The sequence below is a fragment of the Gopherus evgoodei genome, chromosome 10 (genome assembly GCF_007399415.2).
Source record: "Gopherus evgoodei ecotype Sinaloan lineage chromosome 10, rGopEvg1_v1.p, whole genome shotgun sequence".
Lineage (NCBI taxonomy): Eukaryota > Metazoa > Chordata > Testudines > Testudinidae > Gopherus > Gopherus evgoodei.
The window spans coordinates 28,938,489-28,966,010 of NC_044331.1; the positions used below are offsets into that span (position 1 = coordinate 28,938,489).

General features: G+C 41.1%; 1 protein-coding gene across 2 annotated transcripts in view; it reads right to left on the reverse strand.

Moving 5' to 3' along the window:
• Positions 1-27,522, reverse strand: part of THSD4 (thrombospondin type 1 domain containing 4) — a 658,049-nt gene that overhangs the window by 67,350 nt on the left and 563,177 nt on the right. For both annotated transcript variants that reach the window (XM_030578300.1, XM_030578301.1), the window contains 3 exons: positions 6,193-6,368; positions 2,020-2,116; positions 838-1,080 (listed from right to left, as the gene is read on the reverse strand). In XM_030578300.1, the coding sequence (XP_030434160.1) occupies positions 838-1,080; positions 2,020-2,116; positions 6,193-6,368 (516 nt within the window). The remainder of the gene's footprint in view (positions 1-837; positions 1,081-2,019; positions 2,117-6,192; positions 6,369-27,522) is intronic.

Consider the following 27,522-nt stretch of genomic DNA (forward strand, 5'->3'; position numbering starts at 1 on the left):
GAATGCTGAGGATAATGGTAGTGTATCAGGGAAAAATGAGAAAAGCAACTTCAGGCAATTGTCCTCAGCCATAAAAGACTGCAATATTTCTTATTTCAGCAATGGATACCATGTTCTGCTTTATAATTAAGCTTAGAAGAATTAGATTTTTATCAGTAAGTGTCAGTAAATGACGATTTCACCATACACACACAAACCAATGACAAATATTTCCATTAATAATAATTAAAATTTACAGCTAGGCAAAAGTAAGAAAAATGCTGCTTGAGAACTCATTAGAGTTTGATTTAAGGATATTTACTTTGTATATTTTGATGAGTGTTGACAATTTGTGTTTTAATGGTTATGAAGCATTACCTTTTTGAATATCACTGTCATTAAATAATTACGAACTGACCCCTTCAAAAAATTCCCACAGCTGTGAAAATGTAAATGGATAAAAATATAAAAAATGCTTAAAACCCATAATTTTGCACAACTGTGAAAAATTAACTTGATAAAAAAATACTTAAAAATAAACATCAATATTACCTGTTGAAATGATAAAAAAAATTGGAATCTCCCAAGCCTGTTTATAAACTATGTGCACCATGCTCTGTTTCTTTTATTTTAAAATTATTTTTATTGACATATATTTGGAACCCACTTTGTGCTATAGATTTGTCTGTCTATCACTTAGTGAGAAACAACAGAAAGCAGTGGCTCAAACATATGTCTAATGCATATGGGGATTTGCAGGGTTTTCTAACATGCTCTTTCCCCCATGTTTTTCTTCTCCTGGCCTAGAATCCTCCTGTGTGTAATATAAATACTATGCCTACACTGTAAAGCATTTACCTTTCCCACACGAAGTGGTGCACTCAGTTGTTCCAACCTGTTTCCAGTTGTGTTCTCGGTTTCGTCGTGGTGGCTGCACAGCAGGCACCTGGTTGTCTGGCTGATGAGAAGGAAACCTTCCTGGCTGAATAACAGGAAAGGTCCCTGTTGACTGTCCAGTGTGAGTGTCTGTCTCCCTCTGCAAATTCTCGTCTTCGTGATCTGTACCATCTGTCAGTTCTAACTGACCATTGAATGGCTCCCCTGGGGACAGGCAACAATAGCAAATTAAAAGAGTGATTATATCTTTCAAATATTAGCTAATGCATTCACTAATTAGCAGTTGCAACAATGGTCTACAAAGTTGTCAAGCCTGGAAGTAGCTTTTATCTCCATATACAGACTTGCTGGGCTGTTCTGCAGACAAAGGCTTTGCTGCTTTTCAATGAGGCACCCAATTCTCAGCAAGCAAACACACACACAAAAGTGGAAATTCACCAGGCATTTTCTAGCATAATTATTGCACCTAATGTCAATCGAGTTTCCCAAGGATTTGTTTTTTCACCATGCTCTATGTTCTGTGCCTCTTAATGTCAAATTCCAGCTGCTCCTCATTAAAGAACAGGCTATAGAGCCAATACAAATCTGACAAGGAGAATCCAAAACATGAGAAATAGTACCAAACTTGCCTGCCAATGTTCTCGTTTTTTTCAGAATTACTGTTACATTTAACACACCTCCATGCTATAGAACTTTAAATACGTTCTGTCTAGAGAAACTGTAGCTTTGGGGGCTTAGAAATTTCCACAGGACTGCAAGAGAGAAGCTGAGAAAGGTTGTTTCAAAATATCAAACGCCAAAAAGAAAGAAAAAGTATTTTAATTTCTGAAATACAGGCACAGCAATTCAGCTCATAACAGTAACCGATCAAGCAAAAGTCACAGTGTGTTCTTATCCCATGTGACACATTAAAGACAAAATTTCCTTCAAAATAGAAATAAAGAACCAGATCCTAGGCTGAAGCAAATCAGAGTAACTCCATCGAAGTCAATGGAGTTACACTGCTTTACACCTGCTGAACATTAAGGGTGAAATCCTGGCCCCATGAAGCCAATGACAAAACTTCCATTGACTTCAGTGAGGCCAGAATATTGCTACTGGCCCATAATGTTACAGAATGTGCTTAAAGCAATGATGATTTACCTGGCCTTCTGTGCGGAGGCAACTGAGGGCTAATGATGTTGGCTTCTGGAATGATATACTCATAAAGTATACCTGGGTTAGGTTGCTGATGTATCATCTAAGAGGAAAAATAGTCAAATAAATGTTACCTGATTCAAAATAATCACACTTTCACTTAAACCACCTGTTAAGTTACTACTGTTTAACAGAAATATGCATTTAAATCAATCAACAGCATGATGATTGCTACTATTAGAAAAGACAAAGGCTTGTTTGGTACATCAGTGAAATATGACAATAAACAATTTGTTCCTGAAAGGCTAAGACAAATAAGGAAAAGATGAGTTTCTACATTTGCAAATTGCACTAAATTGTAATAGGAAGGAATAGCTGTTACTCAAAATCCTCACTGTCAAGAACTACATCATATGCGTCTTCTTGGTACAAGTGCAAAATATGAAAATACAGCAGTGTCGTTAAGAGTCTTTCACTGAACACTAGGTGGCGAGAGAGGTTCATACGACAAATGGGTTGGGACTGAAATAACTGACCTAACAGATAAACTGAGAAAAGATAAACAAGAAGGAGAAGAAAGAGGGGGAAGGATCCAAAACCAAATGCTCCAAATCCCACTAGCTCTCTCCTCAAATGATTGTCAGTTCTACTTGAGTTGAGAATGCATACACAGCACTTATGTATTATCATTTGATAACTGGCCTGTTTTGTTCATTCTGGAGCATCTGACACTGAGCACTGTTGGAAGACAGAACACTGGGCTAGACAGAACATTGCTCTGTCCCACTGTGGCCATTCTTGTGTTCTTATTAACCCATCTGTGTTACCTCAGATACCAAGTTGTCCCCTTTTATAGCCCTGCAGCTCAGCATGTATCACCCACCACAGTATTTATAAAGCAGCAAGCAAAAATAGCTGACAACAATTGTATATCTATTCCATTTATATAGCAGTCGTTTAACAGTGCTCAAGGAAATAGATAACAGAGGTCCACATACACATTGTGGTGACTGTATCACTGATATAGAATTGTGTTCCCAACCACCGCCAAATTCATTTTCAGCCAGTAGGACTGAACATTCCACAGACAGCCAAACATGCAGAAAAGGTCCCTCATTTTTTCTACTGTTGGACAAAGGATTGGGTTGTTTTGGGGTTTGTTTGTTTTTTTGGTTTGTTTTAATATTTGTATCTAGCACTGGGAACCTTGAGTGTACCTGCTTTAAGAAAGGCAACAGCGAAGTGTAGAGGTTTTAGAGCCCATTTGTAAAATCCTTATGCACATTAGTAAGCACTCACATGAGTATCCCACTGAAATCTATGGGAGAGTGTGTGAATAAGTACTAACCCAGGAGCTGCATAATAAAGCCCTTGCAAGATACTTGCGCCTCTTGGAAAACCATTTGAACTCCCTAGCAGCCCTACATTATGCTGGTGGAGTGGGAATAGGGATGCTTGCATTATCAGTTATAGACACTATGTACTGTTGATTCTATTAGCCTGGCCTTGGTTACTTTAATAATGCAGCTGATCACACTGCTGCCTTAAAAGAACTTGGTCCTCTAGGGGTGTTGGATTGCTCTGGTAGAAGCCTCAGCCAGTTTAATTAAAAAAAGTCTGTCTTTAAAAAAAAAATCATCGCTACAGATTGCTGTTAGTGCCTTATACCTGGGTTTCCTTATCAGCCAGACAATTTCTCTTGAACATGAAAAGTTTTTTGGTTCTGCCAAAGAAAGGCCTACAACCAAGAGAAAATCCCTTCTACACTCCTGTGACCCACCAACAACAAACTTGTGGCACTAGGTTTGTTTTGCAGTCAGAAAGCCATTCTGGAATCCACTGAAGTCTACAGAGTTATTCCGAGTTAGAATTCATCCCTTTGTCTTTGAAAAGTGTTTCCTCTGGCAATCATAACAGCTTTTTCTCTAAGCTCTGCCCCAATGAGAGCACCCACTTTCAGGAATCATGTGAGAATGCACTACCTGTAATGATTTCTATAAGAGCTGACCTTTCGACCTCTCTCTCCAGTTTTAAAACACACTCTCTTGGTGCCCAGTCCTGCGAGGTGCTGAGCACTCTGAAGTCCTATTGACTTTGGTGGGAGCTGAGAGTGCTCCACGTATCTTCAGATCAGGACCCTACTGTCTGGGTAGTTCCAAGGAAAGCTTTCCTATGGTTCCCCTGATTCTTCCATAGTGTTTCCCAAAACAACTCAGAAGGAGCGATTATAACAGTTCTACTTTGAGTTAGTGGCAATGTAATCTTTTGTGCCATTGCTGCTTTATGTGCTGCTTTATGTGCATAACCAAACTGATCTGAATTTCTGTTCTTTATCTATCTGTTTAAACTTTGCTATAACATAACTTGGGAGCCTTTTCCTGTGCAACTGGAGAATGAAAGAAAGACAACAGGAAGTGAGAGAAAAGACTGATAGCCAGCTGGAATTAACATTTTCATATCCCTTCATCTGCATATAAACTTGTCAGGGTTCAGAGCTAAGGAAAAGTGTAAAGATTCAGAAATGGTAAGACAAGGATTGTACGGTTCAGGGAGTTGAGGAATTGGAAACTGGTTTATGTTAAAATTAGCTACCTCTCTGTAACTAGAAAGTCAGGACCCGTGCAAGGGTGATTATGCTGTTAACAAAGCTCCTATGATTTTCTTTCATCTAACACTCCTCCAATTCCCATTTTAGGACAAACCTGCACAGATGCTTCTCAACCAATCCACAGTGCAGTGAAAGGGAGAATGCTGATCTATCAGCCAGCCTAGGTGAGCCTCCCGCAGTCCTGACATCCTACAGAGAGCATGATGAAGGAGAAAGAGTGCCAAACCAGAGGGCCAGTCCACAGCAATAACCCACAGTTCAAGTCATTAAGCTGTGCCCAAACCCATGGCAAGGTTAATTTAAGGTGCTCTAATGTTTTTGATGATACTTATTTGGGAACACCTGAATAAGTCATGCATGGCTCCTTTGCCTTCTCTCTGGGTAATACATTAGGCATCAATTTCTTGGCAATAAAAACATCACAGCATCTCAGTTCACACCAGCCAATATTCTTTATGTAAGTGCTCATTATATCTTTTTTTTTTCTTTCTTTTTTTAAAGTAATATGCATTCTGGGCAATCAGAATCCATTAAGCTTTGCATCAAAATTTTACATCACAACAAATGAAAAATCATTCCTCATCTCCCACGCTGTTCCCTGTTAAAGCAATATAATAAATAATTATTACTTTTTAATCATTTTGCCATTTGTAACTTTTCCAGTCGTAGGAGCCAGTGAACTTTCTATAAAAATATACTGCACTAATTTTTCTGTCATGTGTCATCACTTGTTGAGTTTAATGACAACCAAACCCTGGCCAATTAAAACAACCAATATCATCAATTCAGACTGTGTACCTATACTATATGTGGTCTTTCAGCCAATATATTTTATGTTAATTCATGTATATGTGTATGAGCATGCCTATATGCATAATTAATTTCATAGTGTGCTGTAATAATCCACAACAGCATTTTTATTTCAGTGTTGAACAATACCAGAAATACACTGAGTTGAATCCTGGCTCTATTGAAATCAATACTTTTGCTATTGACTTCAGTGGAGCCAGGATTTCACTGCAATTTGGTTCTGCAATTGCTTTGCAGAGTGCCTGCTGTTCAAGATTTCCTAATGAAGTTTGCCATTAAAACTCTGCCCAGGAATGCTTAATTTTGTAAATATTGTAGCTTTTATTTATATTTATTTAAAAAATACAGAACCAAAAAGGCTGGACTCCATCCGAAGTCTTGACCAGCTTCAGACATTTGATTCAGGTAACTATAAAACTAAACCAAGCCAAATTAGCTTCAGTAGAATAGTGTCTGGAGGAAATACAGCTCTCATGAAATAAAGAATACTGTATGCTTTGCCTCTGATTTTCCTCAACGGGTAAAATTGGTTTTACTGGGTCCGTAAACTCAGGTGGTAGCAGATATCTGTTATTGTTTAGGGCAATACAGAGGTAACTGCAAAGGATATTGTAATATCTAAAACACTGTTATCTCTAAGGATTAAATGGAATGCTGGCATTTATCTATTGTTATTGCTTGCGTTTTTAGTGTCATGTGTTAACAAAGACCAGAACTCTTGTTTTCCACTAGGAAGATTAATATGAATTTGACGAACTTACATAGACATCCAGGATCTCGTCTGTCGGACCGTCTGCTAAAAAGGACTCCCCTGCAGTGCTTGAGATTTCATTTGGGCGTTTATATGTGAATGTAGTCCCTCCTCCTTCATACCTCCCGGGTCGATCAATTGCCCAGTTTCCATTTATGATGGACCGTCCTGATCGACTCCGCAATGCTGTCAGGGGGAGAAAAACACACACACACACAAATGCTGATCATATGGTATCACCTTGATATACTAGTTCTCAGACTGTTAAAGGATTTTTGAGGCAAACAGAAATAAATTCACATAACTGGATTATGCTGCTGTATATTCTCTGACTTCATGGAATCAGGCAGTATTGCTGGAATAAAAAATATTGCAGATTATATCAATACTTGTGCAAAAAGAAACCCAGTCTCAAAAACCTGACTCTTATTTGAATATGTGGATTTCATTCCGCAGGAAGAGAAAAATACAAAGCTACGATAGAAAACTCATTTTTCATGGAATATCATGTTGTGATTTTGTCTCAGCCAGCCAGACGGGTACATTGAATACACATGGATAATGGGGAAGTGGTTTCCTGAACTTCCTCCACAGCCACGTGAATCTTTATTTAGTGGTTTGGACACAGTAAAGCACTGAAGTGGATACCGATTATCACAACAACTTCACTATGTAGAACAATTACACCCCTACAATTTATGAACCAGAAAATACTTTGGTTTGCCAAATATTCCAATTATTCTTAATGCAGCCTTTGGCAAATCTTTAATTTTCCTTTACAGAATACACATTTTGCCAAACATCTGCAAAATTCTATTCTGCAGAACTGTTTGGGGTGACAGGTATCTGCAAAAACCATTGTTCCCTATCCGTAAGGGAGGATAATACTACTAATTCCTTTTTCTGCCTAGTTTATTTAGATTGTAAGCTCTTTGGGGCAGAAACTACCTCTTACGTATGCCCAACACTTAGTACAATCATTTTATTACTATGACTTGCGCCTAAAGGCCCAAACAAAACTGGAGCCTCACTGTGTTAGGCAGGGTACGTACATAAGCACCAACTTTCCCCAGCGCCAGTGTGTGCTCGTGCCCCCCAGCCCTGGTCTAGCCCTGCCCCCATCCTCTCCCTGGTGCTGCCCTAACAACATCCCAACCCCTTCCCCCAAATCCCTGCCCCAACTCCACCTCCTCCTTGTGCCTATTGGACCCTTTCCTCAAATCCCCATCCCGGCCTCACCTCTTCCCCAAGCACGCCATGTTCTCCTTTCTCCCTCGTCCCTCCCAGTGCTTGCCACGCGAATCAGCTGTTTCGCAGTACAAGCACTGGGAGCCAGGAGCAAAAAGCAGGCATGCGGTGCGCCCAGGGGAGGACGTGGAGGCAGAGTGGAGGCGGAGGTGAGCTGGGGCGGTGGGGGCAGGATGAGAAGCTGCCGGTGGGTGCAGAGCACCCATCAATTTTTCCCGATGGGTGCTCCAGCCCCGGAGCATCCGCGGAGTTGGCGCCTATGGGTACATATACATAGAAAAGAGAAAATCCCTACCCCAAAGAGTCCACCCTGAGTCTACTATAGTTTAAGTGCAGAATGAGGTTATCTTCCATTTAGGGAGATATATAAAATACAACAATAGGATCCTATTGCATCCTTGAGTGAAAAAATTGAACTACCTTTACACCTTACAGGGTTCTAAAGTAACTGTATAAACCCAAGACAGGGACCTGGGCACCACTGTACACAGCTCAATGACAACCTCTGCTCAGTGCACAGCTGCAAGAGTTCATAGACCTTCCTCTGAAGCATTTGGTTTTGGCAACTGTTGCAGACAGGGTACTGGACTTGATGGACTTTGATTTGATCTAGTATAGCATTAGATCAATGTCCACGCTGGAGCAACACATTTACTCCAGATTAGGGGAGCCCTGAGCAGAACACCAAGGAGCCAAAGGGGGCAGGGCACTTCCCGTGGCTGGTTCTCACAAGGTTAAACAGCAAGGCCCAAATTTTTGATCTCTCTCTTTTCCCATGATAGTGATTGCTGCTGACTAGTTTGCCTTTGGGGAAGTAGAACAAGTATAAACTTGTTGGCGAAACCTACTTCTAGGAGAAGTCTCCATGCTGGGAATGTATAAGAAATTATTGTTTTAACTGAATTATGTAAACAGCATTCATATACTATGGTTATATATAGTGAATTAATAATAATAGTCACTTATTTATTATTAAGAAACAATGGTAACCTTGAACTACCAGTTTTCAAATCTAAATCAAACGGAAGTTGCGGTATGTTAGTGACATCAGGTCAGTTTGCAATGGTCTGCATCATACATTGACACATCTGGAAGATGAGACACAAAACTAACTTTTATCTGTATTGCCTCTCATACCAAAAAGAGGTCTCCTTCCTAACTGTGGATGGAATTATGGGCAGAATAAAATGAATAAGTTCATATTGTTGATTCTCAGTATTCAGTGTTTTCAAATGGGAGAGAAAAAGTATTCTAAACACCACAAACAAGTGGGTATTCCAGTTGGACAGGACTCAGGAACCCTTTCCGAAACAAATAGACACAGTTCCAGAGATGCAACTGGCTCAGGAAATTGGCAAACACATTCACCAGATACATTTAAACAAGTGATATGTGACGAATTCATGAGCGATCGGCACAAGGATATTCTGCAAGCAGAGTACACAGCATTGTACTTTATTCACTTAGCTCATATAAAAAAAAACATTTTAATGGAAACAAATCTGTTTACCTTTAAAAAGAAATTAGTAGCTACACTATAAAGGTTTCAAACTACATAAACTGCAATATGGGCATTAGATTTCAGCCTACTGGGTGCCCTCCACTGCAAGCAGTGAATTTTATATATTTGTTTAACAAAATATAACTTTATAGCAATGTGAGATAGCAAATATAAAAACAGTGATAAAAGTGTCGAGCTAAAGCCAGATTATACCTACACGCGAGACATGGCGTAAAGAAACCTCCACTTTGTTCAGGCCATGTACAGGTCAACCATATTGTAATCCTTGCTCCCAAGGGAAGATAAAGACTGCACTGTTACTATTCTTCTAGGCAACTAATCCTCCAAAAGGGGCTGGGATTGGCAAGTACTCCGCTCTCATGCACAGAAGCCAATGAAGTTTACTACATTTTTGAAGACTAATAAGCGGCACCCCTGTCATAACCTTAGTCCCAGATTTGGACCTTACCGTCCAAAATATGGGGGTTAGCATGAAAACCTCCAAGCTTAGTTACCAGCTTGGACATGGTACTTGCTGCCACCACCCAAAAAATTAGAGTGTTTTGGGGCACTCTGGTCCCCCTGAAAAACCTTCCCTGGGGACCCCAAGACCCAAATCCCTTGAGTCTCACAACAAAGGGAAATAATCCTTTTTCCCTTCCCCCCTCCAGGTGCTCCTGGAGAGATACACAGACACAAGCTCTGTGAATCCAAACAGAGTGACTCCCCGTCTCCGTTCTCAGTCCTGGAAACAAAAAGGACTTTCCTATTCCCCAGAGGGAATGCAAAATCAGGCTAGCAAATCCAATGCACACAGATTTCCCCTGATTTCTTCCTCCCACCAATTCCCTGGTGAGTACAAACTCAATTTCCCTGAAGTAAAGAAAAACTCCAACAGGTCTTAAAAGAAAGCTTTATATAAAAAGAAAGAAAAAATACATACAAATGGTCTCTCTGTATTAAGGTGACACAACACAGGGTCAATTGCTTAAAAGAATATTGAATAAACAGCCTTATTCAAAAAGAATACAAATCAAAGCACTCCAGCACTTATATTCATGCAAATACCAAAGAAAAGAAACCATAGAACTTACTATCTGATCTCTTTGTCCTTACACTTAGAAACAGAAGATTAGAAAGCAGAACTACTTCTCCAAAGCTCAGAGAAAGCAGGCAGACAGCAAACAAAGACTCAGACACAAACTTCCCTCCACCCAGAGTTGAAAAAAATCCGGTTTCCTGATTGGTCCTCTGGTCAGGTGCTTCAGGTGAAAGAGACATTAACCCTTAGCTATCTGTTTATGACATGTCCCCCAAATTTCAGACAGTGGGGAAGCTCACTGGCGGCGATTTCCTTCTAGAACTTTAAAATAAACAGATTAATACAACACATGCACCTTTACATATACTACTAAGTATATAACTAACAGACTTTTACATTTTAAGAACACTTTTTAACTACTGGATTCTGGGAAACTCTCACGGGAGAGTGCATCAGCAACTTTGTTAGAAGCTCCTGTGATGTGCTGAATTTCAAAATCAAAATCTTGGAGAGCTAAACTCCAACGAAGAAGTTTCTTTGTTGTTCCCCTTGGCAGTATGAAGCCACTTTAGTGCAGCATGGTCAGTTTGTAGTTGGAACCGCCGTCCCCAAACATATGGGCGTAGCTTTTCCAGGGCGTACACAATGGCATAGCATTCCTTTTCACTGACTGACCAGTGACTTTCCCTCTCAGACAGTTTCTTGCTGAGAAATACGACAGGATGGAAGTTGTGATCTGTTGCTTCCTGCATGAGCACTGCTCCTATACTACGCTCAGATGCATCCGTGGTTACTAGGAACGGCTTGTCAAAGTCCGGGGGCCCTGAGCACAGGGTCAGACATGAGCGTTGCCTTAAGTTGGGTAAAGGCCTTTTGAAACTCATCAGTCCACTTAACTGCATTTGGCTGGGTCTTTTTGGTCAGGTCGGTCAGTGGGGCAGAGATTTGGCTGTAGTGTGGTACAAATCGCCTGTAGTATCCGGCCAAGCCTAAGAAGGATTGGACCTGCTTCTTGGACCGTGGGACAGGCCACTTTTGGATAGCATCCACCTTGGCCTGTAGGGGTTTTATGGTTCCTCGACCCACCTGGTGCCCCAGGTAAGTCACTCTGTTTTGGCCTATTTGACACTTTTTGGCCTTAACAGTTAGTCCTGCCTGCCTGATGCGCTCAAAGATCTTTTCCAGGTGTAGTAAGTGTTCGGGCCAGGAGTCTGAAAAAATGGCCACATCATCGAGGTAGGCAACTGCAAATTCTCCCAGTCCAGCTAGTAGACCATCTACCAGCCTCTGGAAGGTGGCGGGTGCATTTCGAAGGCCGAAAGGAAGGACATTGAATTCATACACCCCCGCATGGGTGACGAATGCTGACCTCTCCTTGGCAGGTTCATCTAGCGGTACTTGCCAGTACCCCTTGGTTAAGTCTATTGTAGAGATGAACTGGGCACGTCCCAACTTCTCCAATAGCTCATCGGTGCGTGGCATTGGATAGTTGTCCGGACGAGTTACCGCATTTCGCTTACGGTAGTCCACGCAAAAGCGTATTTCCCCATCTGGTTTGGGTACCAGAACCACTGGAGATGCCCATGCACTGGTAGATGAGCGGATTATACCCATCTGTAGCATGTTCTGGATTTCCCGTTCTATAGCAGCTTGGGCATGAGGAGACACCCGGTAGGGTGGGGTTTTGATTGGGTGAGCATTACCTGTATCAATGGAGTGGTATGCCCGTTCAGTCCGTCCTGGGGTGGCTGAGAACAATGGGGCGAAGCTAGTGCACAGCTCCTTGATTTGTTGCCGCTGCAGACGTTCCAGGGTGGTTGAGAGGTTCACCTCTTCCACGCCACCGTCTTTTTTCCTGTCGTAGTAGACACCGTCAGGCCACTCAGCCGCATCTCCCTGGACTGTAAACTGACAAACCTGTAAGTCTCGGGAATAGAAAGGCTTGAGAGAATTAACATGGTACACTTTAGGCTTTAGTGAGGAATTGGGAAATGCTATGAGGTAGTTTACAGTTCCCAGGCGCTCTTGGACCGTGAATGGCCCTTCCCATGATGCTTCCATCTTATGGGCCTGTTGCGCCTTCAAGACCATAACCTGGTCTCCTACCTTGAAGGAACGTTCTCTGGCATGTCTGTCATACCAGGCCTTTTGCTCTTCCTGAGCATCCTTTAGGTTCTCTCTAGCAAGGGCTAAAGAGTGTCGGAGGGTGCTTTGTAGGTTGCTTACAAAGTCCAGAATGTTAGTTCCTGGAGAAGGCGTAAACCCCTCCCATTGCTGCTTCACCAACTGTAATGGCCCCTTAACCTCGTGACCATACACAAGTTCAAATGGTGAAAACCCTAAACTGGGATGTGGTACTGCCCTGTAGGCAAACAGCAACTGCTGCAACACTAGGTCCCAATTATTGGAGAATTCGTTGATGAATTTTCGTATCATGGCCCCCAAAGTTCCATTGAACCTTTCCACAAGGCCATTGGTTTGATGGTGGTACGGGGTGGCAACCAAGTGATTCACCCCATGAGTTTCCCAGTTTTTCCATGGTCCCTGCCAGGAAATTAGACCCTGAATCTGTAAGGATGTCGGAGGGCCAACCTACCCTGGCAAAGATGTCTGTTAGGGCCAGGCACACAGTGTTAGCCCTGGTGTTGCCTAGAGCTACTGCTTCTGGCCATCGGGTAGCAAAGTCCACTAAAGTCAGTACGTACTGCTTTCCTCTGGGCGTCTTTTTTGGGAAAGGGCCCAGAATATCCACAGCTACTTGCTGAAATGGGACCTCAATTATGGGGAGTGGCTGGAGAGGGGCCTTGACCTGGTCTTGAGGCTTACTCACTCTTTGGCATACCTCACAAGACCGGACATACTTGGCAAAATCCTTGCCCATCCCCTCCCAGTGGAAGGACTTCCCCAACCGGTCCTTGGTTCTGTTCACCCCAGCATGGCCACTGGGATGATCATGGGCTAAGCTTAAGAGCTTCCCCCGATACTTAGTTGGAACCACCAACTGTTTTTGCGGCTGCCATTCTTCCCAGTGTCCACCAGAAAGAATTTCCTTGTATAAAAGTCCTTGGTCTATAACAAACCGGAATCGATTAGAAGAGCTGAGAGGCGGTGGGGTGCTCCGTACCACCGCCCACGCTTTCTGAAGGCTGTCATCTGCTTCCTGCTCAGTCTGGAACTGTTCCCTTGAAGCTGGGGTCACCAGTTCTTCCTCAGACTGTGGACTTGGGCTTGATCCCTCTGGAAGCGATGTAGGTGATGGGGTTGTTTCCGTTGCTGATGAACCGCTCTCCGCTGGTGCACCTGAGGGTATTTCAGGCTCTGTCTGAGCCTTTTGGGTATGGCTGTCTGTTGCTTCTGCCAGTTGTGGCTCGCTGGTGCCCTCTGGCGTTGAGTCTGAAGATGTGGTTGCACTTGCTGGTGCTGGTTGCTGTTCCAGTTCTGGGCCTGGGATTGGAGATGCTGTGGCTGTTTCAGTGGTAGGCATGGAATCCGGGTCCACTACCTCTGTCTGGGTCTCTGGTAACACAAACGGGGCCTCTGTGGACGGCTCAGGAACAGGAATGGGTCTGGAAGCTTGCCTGGTTTGGCTACGTGTAACCATTCCCACTCTCTTGGCCCGCCTCACCTGGTTGGCCAAGTCTTCCCCCAGTAGCATGGGGATAGGAGAATTGTCATAGACTGCAAAAGTCCACATTCCTGACCAGCCTTTGTACTGGACAGGCAGTTGAGCTGTAGGCAAGTCTACAGCTTGTGACATGAAGGGGTAAATTGTAACTTTGGCCTTTGGGTTGATGAATTTGGGGTCTACGAAGGATTGGTGGATAGCTGACACTTGTGCCCCCGTGTCTCTCCACGCAGTAACCTTCTTTCCGCCCACTCTCAAATTTTCCCTTTGCTCCAAGGGTATTTGAGAGGCATCCAGGCCTGGGGATCTTTGGGGTGATGGTGGTGTAATGAATTGCACTCGCATGGTGTTCTTGGGACAGTTGGCCTTGATATGTCCCAGTTCATTACACTTAAAGCATCTTCCATCTGATGGGTCACTGGGCCGAGGTGAGTTACTGGAGACTGGTGAGGTGGAAGGGTAGGGTGTCTGTGGCTTTACTTGGGTGGTATGTGGGGTCTTTGGCTGTCCTCGGTTGTAGGGTTTATGGTCTGTGTGCCCCCTGGGGTAATCGTTCCCCTTGACAGTAGCTTTCTTGCTTTCTGCCAGTTCCATCCATTTGGCTCCAATCTCCCCCGCCTCAGCGAGATCTTTGGGTTTTCCATCTTGTATGTACCATGTGATGTTTTCAGGAACACCATCCAAGAACTGCTCCATTTGTATGAGGAGGTGCAGTTCTTCCAAGGTTTGAACGTTGTTTCCTGTTATCCAGGCCTCATAGTTTTTTGCAATGTAGTAGGCGTGTTTGGGAAATGACACCTCTGGTTTCCACTTTTGGGTTCTGAAGCGCCGACGGGCATGATCTGGGGTTATCCCCATTCTGTATCTGGCCTTGGTTTGGAAAAATTTATAGTCATTCATTTGCTGCTTAGGCATTTCGGCTGCCACCTCTGCTAAAGGTCCACTGAGTTGTGGCCTTAATTCTACCATACACTGGTCTTCGGGGATGCTGTACCCAAGACAGGCTCTTTCAAAATTTTCCAAGAAGGCCTCGGTGTCATCACCTGCCTTGTAGGTGGGAAATTTCCTGTGCTGTGGAGCAATAATTGGCGCCGGGTTGTTAGGGTTGGCTGGCACATGCAGCCCAGCTTTTGCCAAGTCCAGTTCATGCTTTCTCTGTTTTTCCTTCTCTTCATCTTCTTTTTGTTGTTTTTCCATTTCTCGGCGGTGGGCCAACTCTTCTTCTGCTTGTTTCCTTCGGTAGGCCACCTCTTCTTCTTCTAGTTTTCTTTTGTGTGCTGCCTCTTTGGCTGCCTGTTCTCTTTGGTAGGCTGCCTGTTCTCTTTGGTAGGCTGCCTGTCTGATCTGTTCTTCTCTTTCTTTCATCTCCATCTCTTTTTGTTTTATTTCCAGCTGTCGCCTGTGTTCAGCTTCTCTAATTTGTTCTTCAGCATCCATTTTTGTCTTGGTAGACATGGTTCCTGTTTTCTTGTGTTGGGGTGCCCTCCGGTGTTTATCTTCTGAACTGCAGGTTCTCTGTTGCCTCCTGAAGTCTGCCTAGCAACAGTGCCTTTAGCTAATCTTCAATGTTAAGTAAACCTGAAAAACCACTTTATTTGCATTTATATAGTGCTGGTAATGACTCTCAATGGGAGTGCTATTGTGTGACAAAAGACTCGTGATAGCACCTTAATGGCTTCTTGCTTAACATGCAAGCCACAAACTGCCAGAGAGAGCAGAAAAAAAAATTCTCTCTGGTTCCCTTTTAAAACCAAACTGTTTCTCTGTGCTAAAAAGCCCTTAGCAGAGAAAAGAAAAATATAATATTCCTACTGGCTTCTGGATTCTGTCTATCTCCCACCTCTGCCACCATGTCATAACCTTAGTCCCAGATTTGGACCTTACCGTCCAAAATATGGGGGTTAGCATGAAAACCTCCAAGCTTAGTTACCAGCTTGGACATGGTACTTGCTGCCACCACCCAAAAAATTAGAGTGTTTTGGGGCACTCTGGTCCCCCTGAAAAACCTTCCCTGGGGACCCCAAGACCCAAATCCCTTGAGTCTCACAACAAAGGGAAATAATCCTTTTTCCCTTCCCCCTTCCAGGTGCTCCTGGAGAGATACACAGACACAAGCTCTGTGAATCCAAACAGAGTGACTCCCCCTCTCCGTTCTCAGTCCTGGAAACAAAAAGGACTTTCCTATTCCCCAGAGGGAATGCAAAATCAGGCTAGCAAATCCAATGCACACAGATTTCCCCTGATTTCTTCCTCCCACCAATTCCCTGGTGAGTACAGACTCAATTTCCCTGAAGTAAAGAAAAACTCCAACAGGTCTTAAAAGAAAGCTTTATATAAAAAGAAAGAAAAAATACATACAAATGGTCTCTCTGTATTAAGGTGACACAACACAGGGTCAATTGCTTAAAAGAATATTGAATAAACAGCCTTATTCAAAAAGAATACAAATCAAAGCACTCCAGCACTTATATTCATGCAAATACCAAAGAAAAGAAACCATAGAACTTACTATCTGATCTCTTTGTCCTTACACTTAGAAACAGAAGATTAGAAAGCAGAACTACTTCTCCAAAGCTCAGAGAAAGCAGGCAGACAGCAAACAAAGACTCAGACACAAACTTCCCTCCACCCAGAGTTGAAAAAAATCCGGTTTCCTGATTGGTCCTCTGGTCAGGTGCTTCAGGTGAAAGAGACATTAACCCTTAGCTATCTGTTTATGACAACCCCAGAAAAGGATGTGGTAGTAGGCATGCACCCACCCTGCATCTGAGCACTCCTGGAGGCATTCTGCCTCCTGGTTCTCCCCCTGGGGTGGGGTGCATCACATGCTATCATATGGACACACATCAAATCAGAAGAGAAAAAATGCGTTGCTGTGCATTTTGAAGAGGAATAAGTCTTCAGAATAAGCATATGAAATAGATTCATAGATTCATAGATTCTAGGGTCAGAAGGGACCAATATGATCATCTAGTCCGACCCCCTGCACAAAGCAGGCCACAGAACCCTACCCATCCACTTCTATAACAAACCCCTAACCTATGCCTGAGTTACTGAAGTCTTCAAATTGTGGTTTGAAGACCTCAAGCTGCAGAGAATCCACCAGCAAGTGACCCATGCCCCACTCTGCAGGGGAAGGCGAAAAACCTCCAGGGCCTCTGCCAATCTGCCCTGGAGGAAAATTCCCTCCCGACCCCAAATATGGTGATCAGCTAAACCCTGAGCATGTGGGCAAGACTCACCAGCCAGCACTCAGAAAAGAATTCTCTGCAGTAACTCAGATCCCATCCCATCCAACATCCCATCACCAACCACTGGGCATACTTATCTGGCGATAATCAAAGATCAATTGCCAAAATTAGGCTCTCCCGTCATACCATCCCTTCCATAAACTTATCAAGCTTAATCTTAAAGCCAGATATGTGTTTTGCCCCCACTACTCCCCTTGGAAGGCTGTTCCAGAACTTCACTCCTCTAATGGTTAGAAACCTTTGTCGAATTTCTAGTCTAAACTTCCTAGTGTCCAGTTTATACCCATTCGTTCTTGTATCTACATTGGTACTAAGCTTAAATAATTCCTCTCCCTCCCTAATATTAATCCCTCTGATATATTTATAAAGAGCAAGCATATCCCCCCTCAGCCTTCTTTTGGCTAGACTAAACAAGCCTAGCTCTTTGAGTCTCCTTTCATAAGACAGGTTTTCCATTCCTTAGATCATCCTAGTAATCCATCTCTGAACCTGTTCCAGTTTGAATTCATCCTTCTTAAACATGGGAGCCCAGATCTGCACACAGTATTCCAGGTGAGGTCTGACCAGCGTCTTATATAAGGGTACTAACACCTCCTTATCTTTGCTGGAAATACCTTGCCTGATGCATCCTAAAACCGCATTAGCTTTTTTAACGGCCATATCACATTGGCGGCTCATAGTCATCCTGTGATCTACCAATACCCCAAGGTCCTTCTCCTCCTCTGTTGCTTCCAACTGATGCATCCCCAATCTATATCTAAAGTTCTTATTATTAATCCCTAAGTGCATCACCTTGCACTTTTTACTATTAAATTTCATCCTATTACTATTACTCCAGTTTACAAGGTCGTCCAGATCTTCCTGTATGATATCCTGGTCCTTCTCCATATTAGCAATACCCCCCAGCTTTGTGTCATCCATGAACTTTATTAGCACATTCCCGCTTTTTGTGCCAAGGTCGGTAATAAAAAGGTTAAATAAGATTGGTCCCAGAACCGATCCTTGAGGAACTCCACTAGTAACCTCCTTCCAGCCTGACAGTTCACCCTTCAGTACGACCTGTTGTAGTCTCCCCTTTAACCAGTTCCTTATCCACCTTTCAATTCTCATATTGATACCCATCTTTTCCAATTTGACTAATAATTCTGCATGTGGAACCGTGTCAAATGCCTTACTGAAATCGAGGTAAATTAGGTCTACCGCATTTCCTTTGTCTAAATAGTCTGTCACCTTCTCAAAGAAGGAGATCAGGTTGGTTTGGCATGATCTATCTTTAATAAAACCATGTTGTACTTTGTCCCAATTACCATTGACCTCAATGTCCTTAACTACTTTCTCCTTCAAAATTTTTTCCAAGACCTTACATACTACAGATGTCAAACTAACAGGCCTATAGTTACTCGGATCACTCTTTCTCCCTTTCTTAAAGATAGGAACTACGTTAGCAATTCTCCAGTCGCATGGTACAACCCCTGAGTTTACTGATTCATTAAAAATTCTCTTTAATGGGCTTGCAATTTCATGCGCCAGTTCCTTTAATATTCTCGGATGAAGATTGTCCAGGCCCTCCGATTTTTCCCATTAAGCTGTTCAAGTATGGCTTCTACCTCAGATGTGGTAATATCCACCTCCATAGCCTCATTCCCGTTTGTCATCCTTCCATTACCCCTAAGCTCCCCATTAGCCTTATTATAGAATCTATGAATCTATGATAGCAGAGGACTCGTACAGCATGTGTAGGCTTGGAAGGATTAGATTTTTACTCGTAAATGTCAATAAACATTTATTTCACTGTACACACACAGCCTGATGAAAAATATTTCCATTGATAGTAATCAAAACATACAGCTAGAAAGTATGAAAAATGCTGCTTAAGAACTTGAGTTTGATTTTGATATATGATGTTGACAGTTTATTTTTTAACAGTTATAAAGCTTTAACTTTTTGAATCTCATGATCTACAGCTATTAAATAATTATTGTCTGACCCTCCCCATAATTCCATACAACCGTGAAAATTTAAATCAATTAAAATTGAAAAGGTGCTTAAAAATAAACCACCATCTGTCAAAATTATAAAAAAATAAAAATCAAATTCTGCTAGGCATAAGAATATAGCAATGCCAGGTTCTCTTCCGGTTTAGCTGCCAATTGTAACCAATTAAGTTTGTGAAACATTTAATGGTGATTCTCATAAATCCTACCTGGTAATGTAATGGGCTAATTTTTTTTAATTAAAATTCTTGATATGTTTTATTCTGTAGGGAAAAAGAGGTAAGGTTAATTACTTGTTAACTTATTACATTGAAAAAATCCATGTGCTGCAAAACCTAGCAGATGTTCCAGGCAGTTTGCCATATCTAAGGACAGAAAGGACTCTAAAATTCATGCCCATGAATTATCTACCAACACATTAGTTTCTGCAGTCTTCATGTAATTCTAACTCCCACTGAAATCACTGGGAGTTTTGACTGAGGATATAGACCTCTCTCTCTCTCTCTCTCGCTCTGTGTATATATATAGATATATATACCTGGTTCAGTAATGCAAATGCACGAGAGAGCTTCTGAAAGATTCTGGATGATCCAGAAAGAATATCAATACTCTAATCCAACAGGTATCTGCCTGGTGGGTCTTGTCCACATGCTTGGGGTCTAACTGATTGCCATACTTGGGGTGGGGAAGGAATTTCTCCCCCAGGCTGAGACCCTGCGTGTTTTGTTGTTTTTTTTGCCTCTCTCTTCAGCATGGGGCATGGGGCATTTGCAGGTTTATACTAGTGTAAATGGTGAATTCTCTGTATCTTGAAGTCTTTAGACCCTGAATTGAGGACTTCAGTAACTCATCCAGAGGTTAGAGGTCTATTTGAGGACTGGGTGAGTTTCTGTGGCCTGCAATGTGCAGGAGGTCAGTCTAGAAGATCACGATGGTCCCTTCTGACCTTATGAGAAAGGGAACAGCATAACCTGAGTGCCCTTTGGAGTTCAGAGAACCCTGATAATTTCCAGATCCATAGAGTGATTTGGGATTCTTTTCCAATACTACCTTATAAAATCTTTTTTTTGCCAACTAGTTTACATTTGAAAACTGGGACAGGTGAAAAAAATTGTACACTGGCTGGTTATCTACCTTAATCCATTCATCCATCACTATAGCATGTAGGCTCTGTACTAATAAAAAGATTCATACAAAAATATTTTCTCCATAAACCTCTCAAAATCTGGCAGTAACATGGATAGAGTAACATAGCTTATCTATTTCATATTCAAAGGGCCTTATGGACTGAGGGAACAATGTCCTAAGTCCTACTTAATTGCTTCAAAACCACATAAAATCGTCACCAGATGGACACAATTTGATTACTCTTATATTAAAATGGATATAAAGTATGAGAATCACTGAAACATTTTGTTTGGTCCTGCCCTGAATTGAGAGCTGTAGGGAAAGAACACAGTAAGATACAGGAAAAAAACAAAATAAATAACAGTGCCATCTTCAATGTGATTCCTTAAGAGGGATACTCCAGCTTGACTAGGACCTTCACTGACACCCTGTTGTTTCCTGAATAACCATCTGCAATCACAAAATGAAGGAATACTTCCTTTCTTTGGGGAGAAGACTGGGGGACTTATATTTGACAGGCGTGGGAAATACAGGGTGAAACCCCAGCCCTATTGAACTGAATGGCAAACATCCCACTGACTTCAATGTGGTCATGATTTCACTCAAGAAATCCAACATTTATCACAAGAAAGATGCACCATAGGCTAAATTCATGGGTGGATAGCACAAGGTGCAACAGCAAAAGGAGGAGCAGGTACATGTATGCAGAAAGGACTTGTTAGACTGAAAAGAGCAAGTCTTCAAAAAAAAGAGAACCTAGTTGGAGCAAGACTATCTGGGGCACAGTTAGAGCTGGTGTCAGAGCTTATTACAACAAAGAGAAGCACATTTAAAATCAAGTCTGCAAGGGAGAGCCAAGAGCTGCACAGCACTCTTTCGTGGTGGCAGACAGCAAGCATACTTGGCATGACCCAGTCAGTTACCACATCATTAAAAAAAAAAGAGAAGGTATTTTTAATGGGCAAATGAACAAGTGCTGCTGATTGATACAGCATTATGTTTTAAATTAAAAATGTGTTATCAATATAGAACATAACAGTGGTGATTTTTTGTGATAGCATTAAATAAGCACATAGCACATTTTCAGAATATTTTCCATTAATCACACACTGATCACATTAGCTCTGCCATTGGCGCACAAACTCACTACACTATACTAAGCTGATACACACACAATCAGTATATCATTAGGCAGCAAATTGCAATTTAAGCTCCAGTTTACACAGTGGAGCCCCACAGTATATCACCTCTGGTGTAAATATAGATTTCGCCTGACTTCCGTTGATTACTTGCACTGTTTAAATGGCATAATTTGTTAACCACTCACATTTATACCATAAATAAAACAATTTTGCACTATGACATCAGATTTATAACATATTTTTGGTATTTGTATTAAATAAAAGTCAAGTTTAAAATGTATTTTCTTCTGCCATTTAAAATATCATTTTGGCAAAAACTGTTTTGTTTGATATCACAAAGCACTTCTTTAGAGACAGCTGTCCAGAGAATAGTTGCAGCAGATAATGCGACTACTGTTGAATAGGCTCTGTGATGAAAGAGGTGAGAAAGACACACAGTTTCCTCTTTACCAGTTGTTTTCATACATGAAAACCAGTTTGCTGTAGAATTGTGAGAAATAAACCTACTAAGATTTATAAATTTGATGATGATTAAATATCTTATAATGGTGTAACTGAGAAAACAAGGATCTGATATGATGGCATCCCATGTAAGAGAACAAAACTAGTCAGATGATAAATGTTATGCATAATTTGGTATTGGAAAAATTAAATGAAACTTATTTGACTTGTATTAGGGAAGTTCTAACAGCGCAGTTTAGACCATCTGCTGATTTGAATAGTGAAGGTTTACAGCTCAAATGTTGACCATAGTTAAGCAGTTTAACTTTTTAAGCCAGTGGTAACTTCTTAATGTGTGTGGGCTGTATAAACTCTCCCTATTACTCTCCCCATTACAACCTTTTAGGACAACAAACTTTTTAGCATTCAAATGTTATAAAATGTAGCATGCCTTCCAGTCTGCTGGGCTAAACACACACTAACAGTGTGGGCTGAATAATCTATTACATGTCATTAAATAACATGATAAGGTGGGTACTGTCTAAAAACAACATGTAACATAGTACTTGGTAGCTAAGAAAGGGAAAAAAACATTTCAGGTGGATAAAGTGGCAAGCAGCCAAATGCCAAGTGCCTCAAGTATTTAAAAAGCCTTTTCAGTTTAATAAAATGAGTGTATAAGTGGAGGTATCACACATGGATTGCCACGAAATAACTCTTTTCTGCATTAGAAATGTGGTTGTTACTAGAACTAGTTCAATGTTATAGTTAAAGAAATGGGAGAAATATCATCTGCTAAAATTTGGTGGGAAAAATTTAATATACAATTCCTCTTATACATTGAATTCATTATTATTAGCCCTTGAAAATCAAATATTCAGGGATCAAACCTGCTCCTACTGAGGTCAATGGCAAACCTCCCACTGAATTAGATGTGAATAGCTTCCTACTCTAGCTCAAGAGTTAGTCACAAAATGGAGAGTATGCTAATCAGTAAGGATCAATCTATCCTTAAGAACCTGATCCTACAAAGCACTGGTTCCAATGGTAGTGGAGGGTTGCTAGCAACTCTCATGAGATGTTCAACAGCCCACAGGATTGGGCCCTAAATCAGGATTCTGCTACATATGTTGAATTTGAACACAACATCCCTCCAGGTCCTTTGCTTCATCTCCTCCTGTGCATTAGCACTATGAGGTCCAGGTCCTGGTCCATGACTAGGGCTCCTAGTCTGCAGGCTTTGATGGCGAAGCCTCCTTAACACAATTTTTCCAAAGACGAAGACTATAGGGTAATGATTATCACCATCCTCATCATAATAATAATAAAAAACAAAAAAGGGGGGGGGATTTTCAAAAGCAAAAATGGGAGTTAGGTCCCCAACTATTAGGCTTCTTTGAAAATCCTAGCCTGAGACAACCTGTTGCCGAATTTTCAAAACTTTTTAGCATTTTCAAAGCTATTATTATTTATATTAAAGTAGGGTCCAAAGCACTCTGACTGGGATCAGAGCTCTGTTTTGCTAGGTACTACACAGCCCCTGCCCCAAAGAACTTGCCCTCTACTATATGAATAAACTTAAAAAAACTAAAACAAAACACATGTACACTTCTGCACTTCCTGGTTTCAGCCAGGACCAGAAGCAGACGCACCAAACAAACCCTAGATATCTTTTAATGTGGTGTTTACAGCGAGGATAAAACAGAGAGTGAACCTGATCTTGTGAGATTTCCAGCCGATGTTCCAAAGCCTAGAGACCAGATCCCATCATATATGGATCCAAAACTTCAGAAACCTTTTCAGACTTGAATCGCTGAACCTTCAGCTCTGTCCTCCCATATATTTCCCCAAACACATCCTATAGGTCACCTCCTGAGAGATCTTCCTGTCTATTGAGAACTTAACAATATGCCTTTTAAGACTCATAAAGAATCTCTCTCCTAGACATCAAGATTCTCCCATGACTTGCCCTCCTGCATGTTTCCCAGCCACATTGCTTCTTGTTCTCCAGGAACTGATTCTTTATAACAATCATGACATTAACTTGTAAATTCCATTTTTAGGTTTAGAGTTTCATTATTAATGTTGGTGATCATAAATTAATATTCTTGAAATATGCAGTAGGCAATAAAGGTTCTATAAACATAGCACAAATAGAAATACAAATTTATGGTTTATAAAACAAAAATCATATGAACATCAGTGGGACTATTTCTTTTCATGAAAAGATTAATCATTTATTTGTTTTTCTTTTTTAATTAAAATACTATGTAGTGAAGCATAGTACCACAGGTCTGTGCAGATTGGGAACAATTTTGTAAACAACAAAATAATTAAGTTTCAGAAAAATACATTATTTCTAGTTTATTATTCTGTATACTAGTGATTCTACGATGGAAAGTGAACTATGAAACTTGAATGATAACAATAAAAATTGCAATATGGGAATTATCCAAAAAATGTTGAAGTCAATGGGAGTCTTTTCATTATCTTCAGTAGTCTTTGGATCAGGTCTTATGTTTGTTTGTTTTCAAATGTTGCTATTTCAAGAAACGAGTTAATCAACACTGTATGTTGGGTGGGAGGTTGGGGTTTCCCAAGTAGAAAGAATAAATTAGTGTGTGTTCCTGACTTGCAGGAGAACTGCATTTTCCCCCTAACGGTGCCCTGCAAACACCTGTCTCTGACTTATGTTATCTAATTAAAATGAGTTTCAAATGTTCCTTATTTCACTTTTACCAGTGAGGTACTTCAGTTAATTGTATACACCAGATTAATGTTTTGAAAGTGTTTATCGCTTACACAAATTAAAGAAAAAAGAAAGATATCAATATGTACCGTAAGAAAACTACCTTGACAAGTATTCAGTAGGTTTTTCATTCTGTGAAAAATGAAGCAGGAGATATGAAACAACAAAATGTGGATATAACATGAATGTATTGCTAAATCAGGCTCTCTTCATTATCTGAATGTCAGCTCTTGTTGGTTCTGCTATCTCTTTGTCAGCATGTAATAAAATGAATATATCTTTTGTTGGTAAGTGAATTTAGTGTTGATGAAAGATGCCGGATTAACAGTTGTTGAGATAGTAGCTGCAATGCATATATGGGGTCACTAAGACACAATCATCCCACCACCAACTACTGTATAACTAATAGGAATGCTGGTCAGACAAAGCAGTCCAGGGGAGCTGGATGGTGCCCCCTCATTCTTACTTTGAACAGAGAATGGTAAAGCCCAGGGTGACCTTGCCCGGAAACTGGATTCCTCTGTTCCCTGAGAGAACAAATGCAACAAAGGAGAAGGCAGCACTTCATACATTTCTCCAACAATATGCCTCACCCTTGGTGTGGAGGGACTACCTCTCAAGGTGGGAGGATAATTTGATCCCTACGTTTGTTTATTCCTTGGCCTTTCCATGAGACTGATAACTAACAGCCAATTTATGTCACTTCAAATGCTCTTTATAATATATGGACAGCTATCCACTAAGAACTGGACTGGCACCACCACCTCATTATGCAATTTTATGGCAGCAGATTCTACTACTGATTTTGGGTTACTACCAATTTGAGGTGGATATTAGAACCAGTGACACAGAATTGAAAGTCACTACATTCCAGGATGACATTATGGAACTCCTAAGCTAGACACCCTCTTGAATGAAAGAAGCTATGTTTTGATTAAATCACTTTCTCATAAAAGATATTGCTTTGTCTTCTTTCGCCAATGAATAATGATGCAGGCAATTAGAAAAAATTATCCTAAAAACAGTCGCTCATTATGCTATATACTAAGTTATCTAAGCACTAATAAGAGCTAAGTAAAACATTTGATACATTTTTAAATAGCATGTCCCAACTTACAGGGTTCTAATCACTTCTGAAATCATTTAAATTAAGCTTTTTATTAGATAAAAAATTAAAATGCAATACATGGGCAATTCTTCAATCAGGAATGTTTTCTAATTAGACTATCAAGAGCAATAATTTTGAATTTTCTTGTACAGTGAATCCACTAAATGCTGCAAAAAGTTAAAAGTGAATGGAAATTGCTTTGTTCTTAACTGATGGTGACAGACGTTTATAAAAGCAGGTTTCTCTCCTTCTGTCATTATCATCAGGTCTGTCTTTTCCCACTACAGTATATCATTTTGTCTTCTTTACAGGACACCATGTGTCCTTTTTGAAGTACATGTTTTTATTCAAAATGTTCATCAATAAAGCTGTCATCAAAAAGGCAGGAAGGCAGGTACCAGGTCAGTATAGGATCGCAAGTGATAAATCAGAGAGACCTCTGCTTCCCATTAGGAAGAATTAGATAGAGTGAGTGGCATGAAATACTTCCCCTTCAGTTTGCCCAGAGAATGTGCTTTAGCAGGTTCAACCCTTCCCTGGTAAAGCAATCCAGAAGGGACTACACATGGGATTTATGTCCTACCATCTGAGGTATTTTTTACAGGTGTTCCAGAGCACAGGCACATATATATCATGGACTGATACAGTTCCCAATGAATAAGGTACTTTTTTGTTTAAACAATATGTGACCTACAATGTTTGCACCAATTTGAAAGACAGATACTTTAAAATTCAGAATCACTTTGAATGGGACTTCACCACTACTCAAAAAATTAATTGCATTGGTAGCTAGATAATTATGCTAAAGAGACTCAATCTTAAATCCAGAATCCTTATTATAGAGTAGTCAAGTAAAAGGCAACAATTTCTGTGAATCAGTCTGGACTTGCCAGACTTTTCTACAAGCAAAATTGATGGTTTAAGTCAATAGAGTGTTAGTTTTACAAATGTCTCCTCTACCATCTTGAATAATCCAACATGAAATGTTCCATTTCACCAAATTAAAATGAAGGCATTTTTTCTTTTTTAAAAATCCTGTTCCATTTATTTTCTGGATTTTGTATTACTTGTTGGTTACCTTTTTACAGAATCATTTTTGACAATGTTAGACTCGTGAATTTTTTGCCGTTAAAAACGGATGATGAATTTTACTGATTTTCCTTACAGGATATTAATGGTAAAGGAGAAGTCAAGACCACTGCTTAACACAGACTGTTCCCATCACTTATTATAATTTTTCATATCACTTTGTCATGCAGTATTATTCAGTCAACAGTTTCTTTAGTTCAATACTTTGCAATTTTGTATTGTAGACTTGAAAAACAATTACCTACTTGTAAATGTTTTCTTTGAAATGTGATGCAGATATGTATTCTATATGGGTGTGCATGCTCCACACACCAGAGCTGGAGAACTTCGTCTAGCAGTACCCATAAGGGCAGCGCTTATGCCTTGTGGCTGCAGCCCCTCCCCTAGTTGTATAAGGGCAGCACCACCCTGGCCCCCTCGGTTCCTTCACATTGTCAGAAGTCCAGACTCCAATGCATAGGGGACAGAGGGCAGGTCATGAAATACACATCTGCATCATATCTCAAAGAGCAAGTTACAAGTAGTAACCATTCCTCTTCTTCATCTAACCATGCATCATCCGGGCTGTGATATGCAGGGAGCAGAGTGCTGGGTCCAAACCTGACCCTGATGCTGAGTCAGCAGACTGGGGTGAAGAGGAAGGAATATGGGAGATCTTACTGATGCTGTGAGGAGGTTGGAAAACCAACATTGTCTCAACCACACTGGAGCAATGAAAATGAGCTTGGCATGATCCAATTGCAGCTTAAGAATGAACTGCAAGATGATCAGAATTGGAGGAAAGGCACACAGGAATGCTGATTCCCAGATGAGGTGAAAAGTGTTGGTCAAGGAGCCTGGATTGAGATCCCCTCGAGAGCAGAACTGACAACATTTCTGGTTTTCTCTTGTGGCAAACGAGCCAATTGTTGAGATGCCCAGAACTACAAAGATGGACCACAGGATGCTGGCTTCAGAGACCAATCTTAATTCAAGGAGAAAGCCCTGCTGAGGTGATCCACCAGGTGACTGTGGATCACAGG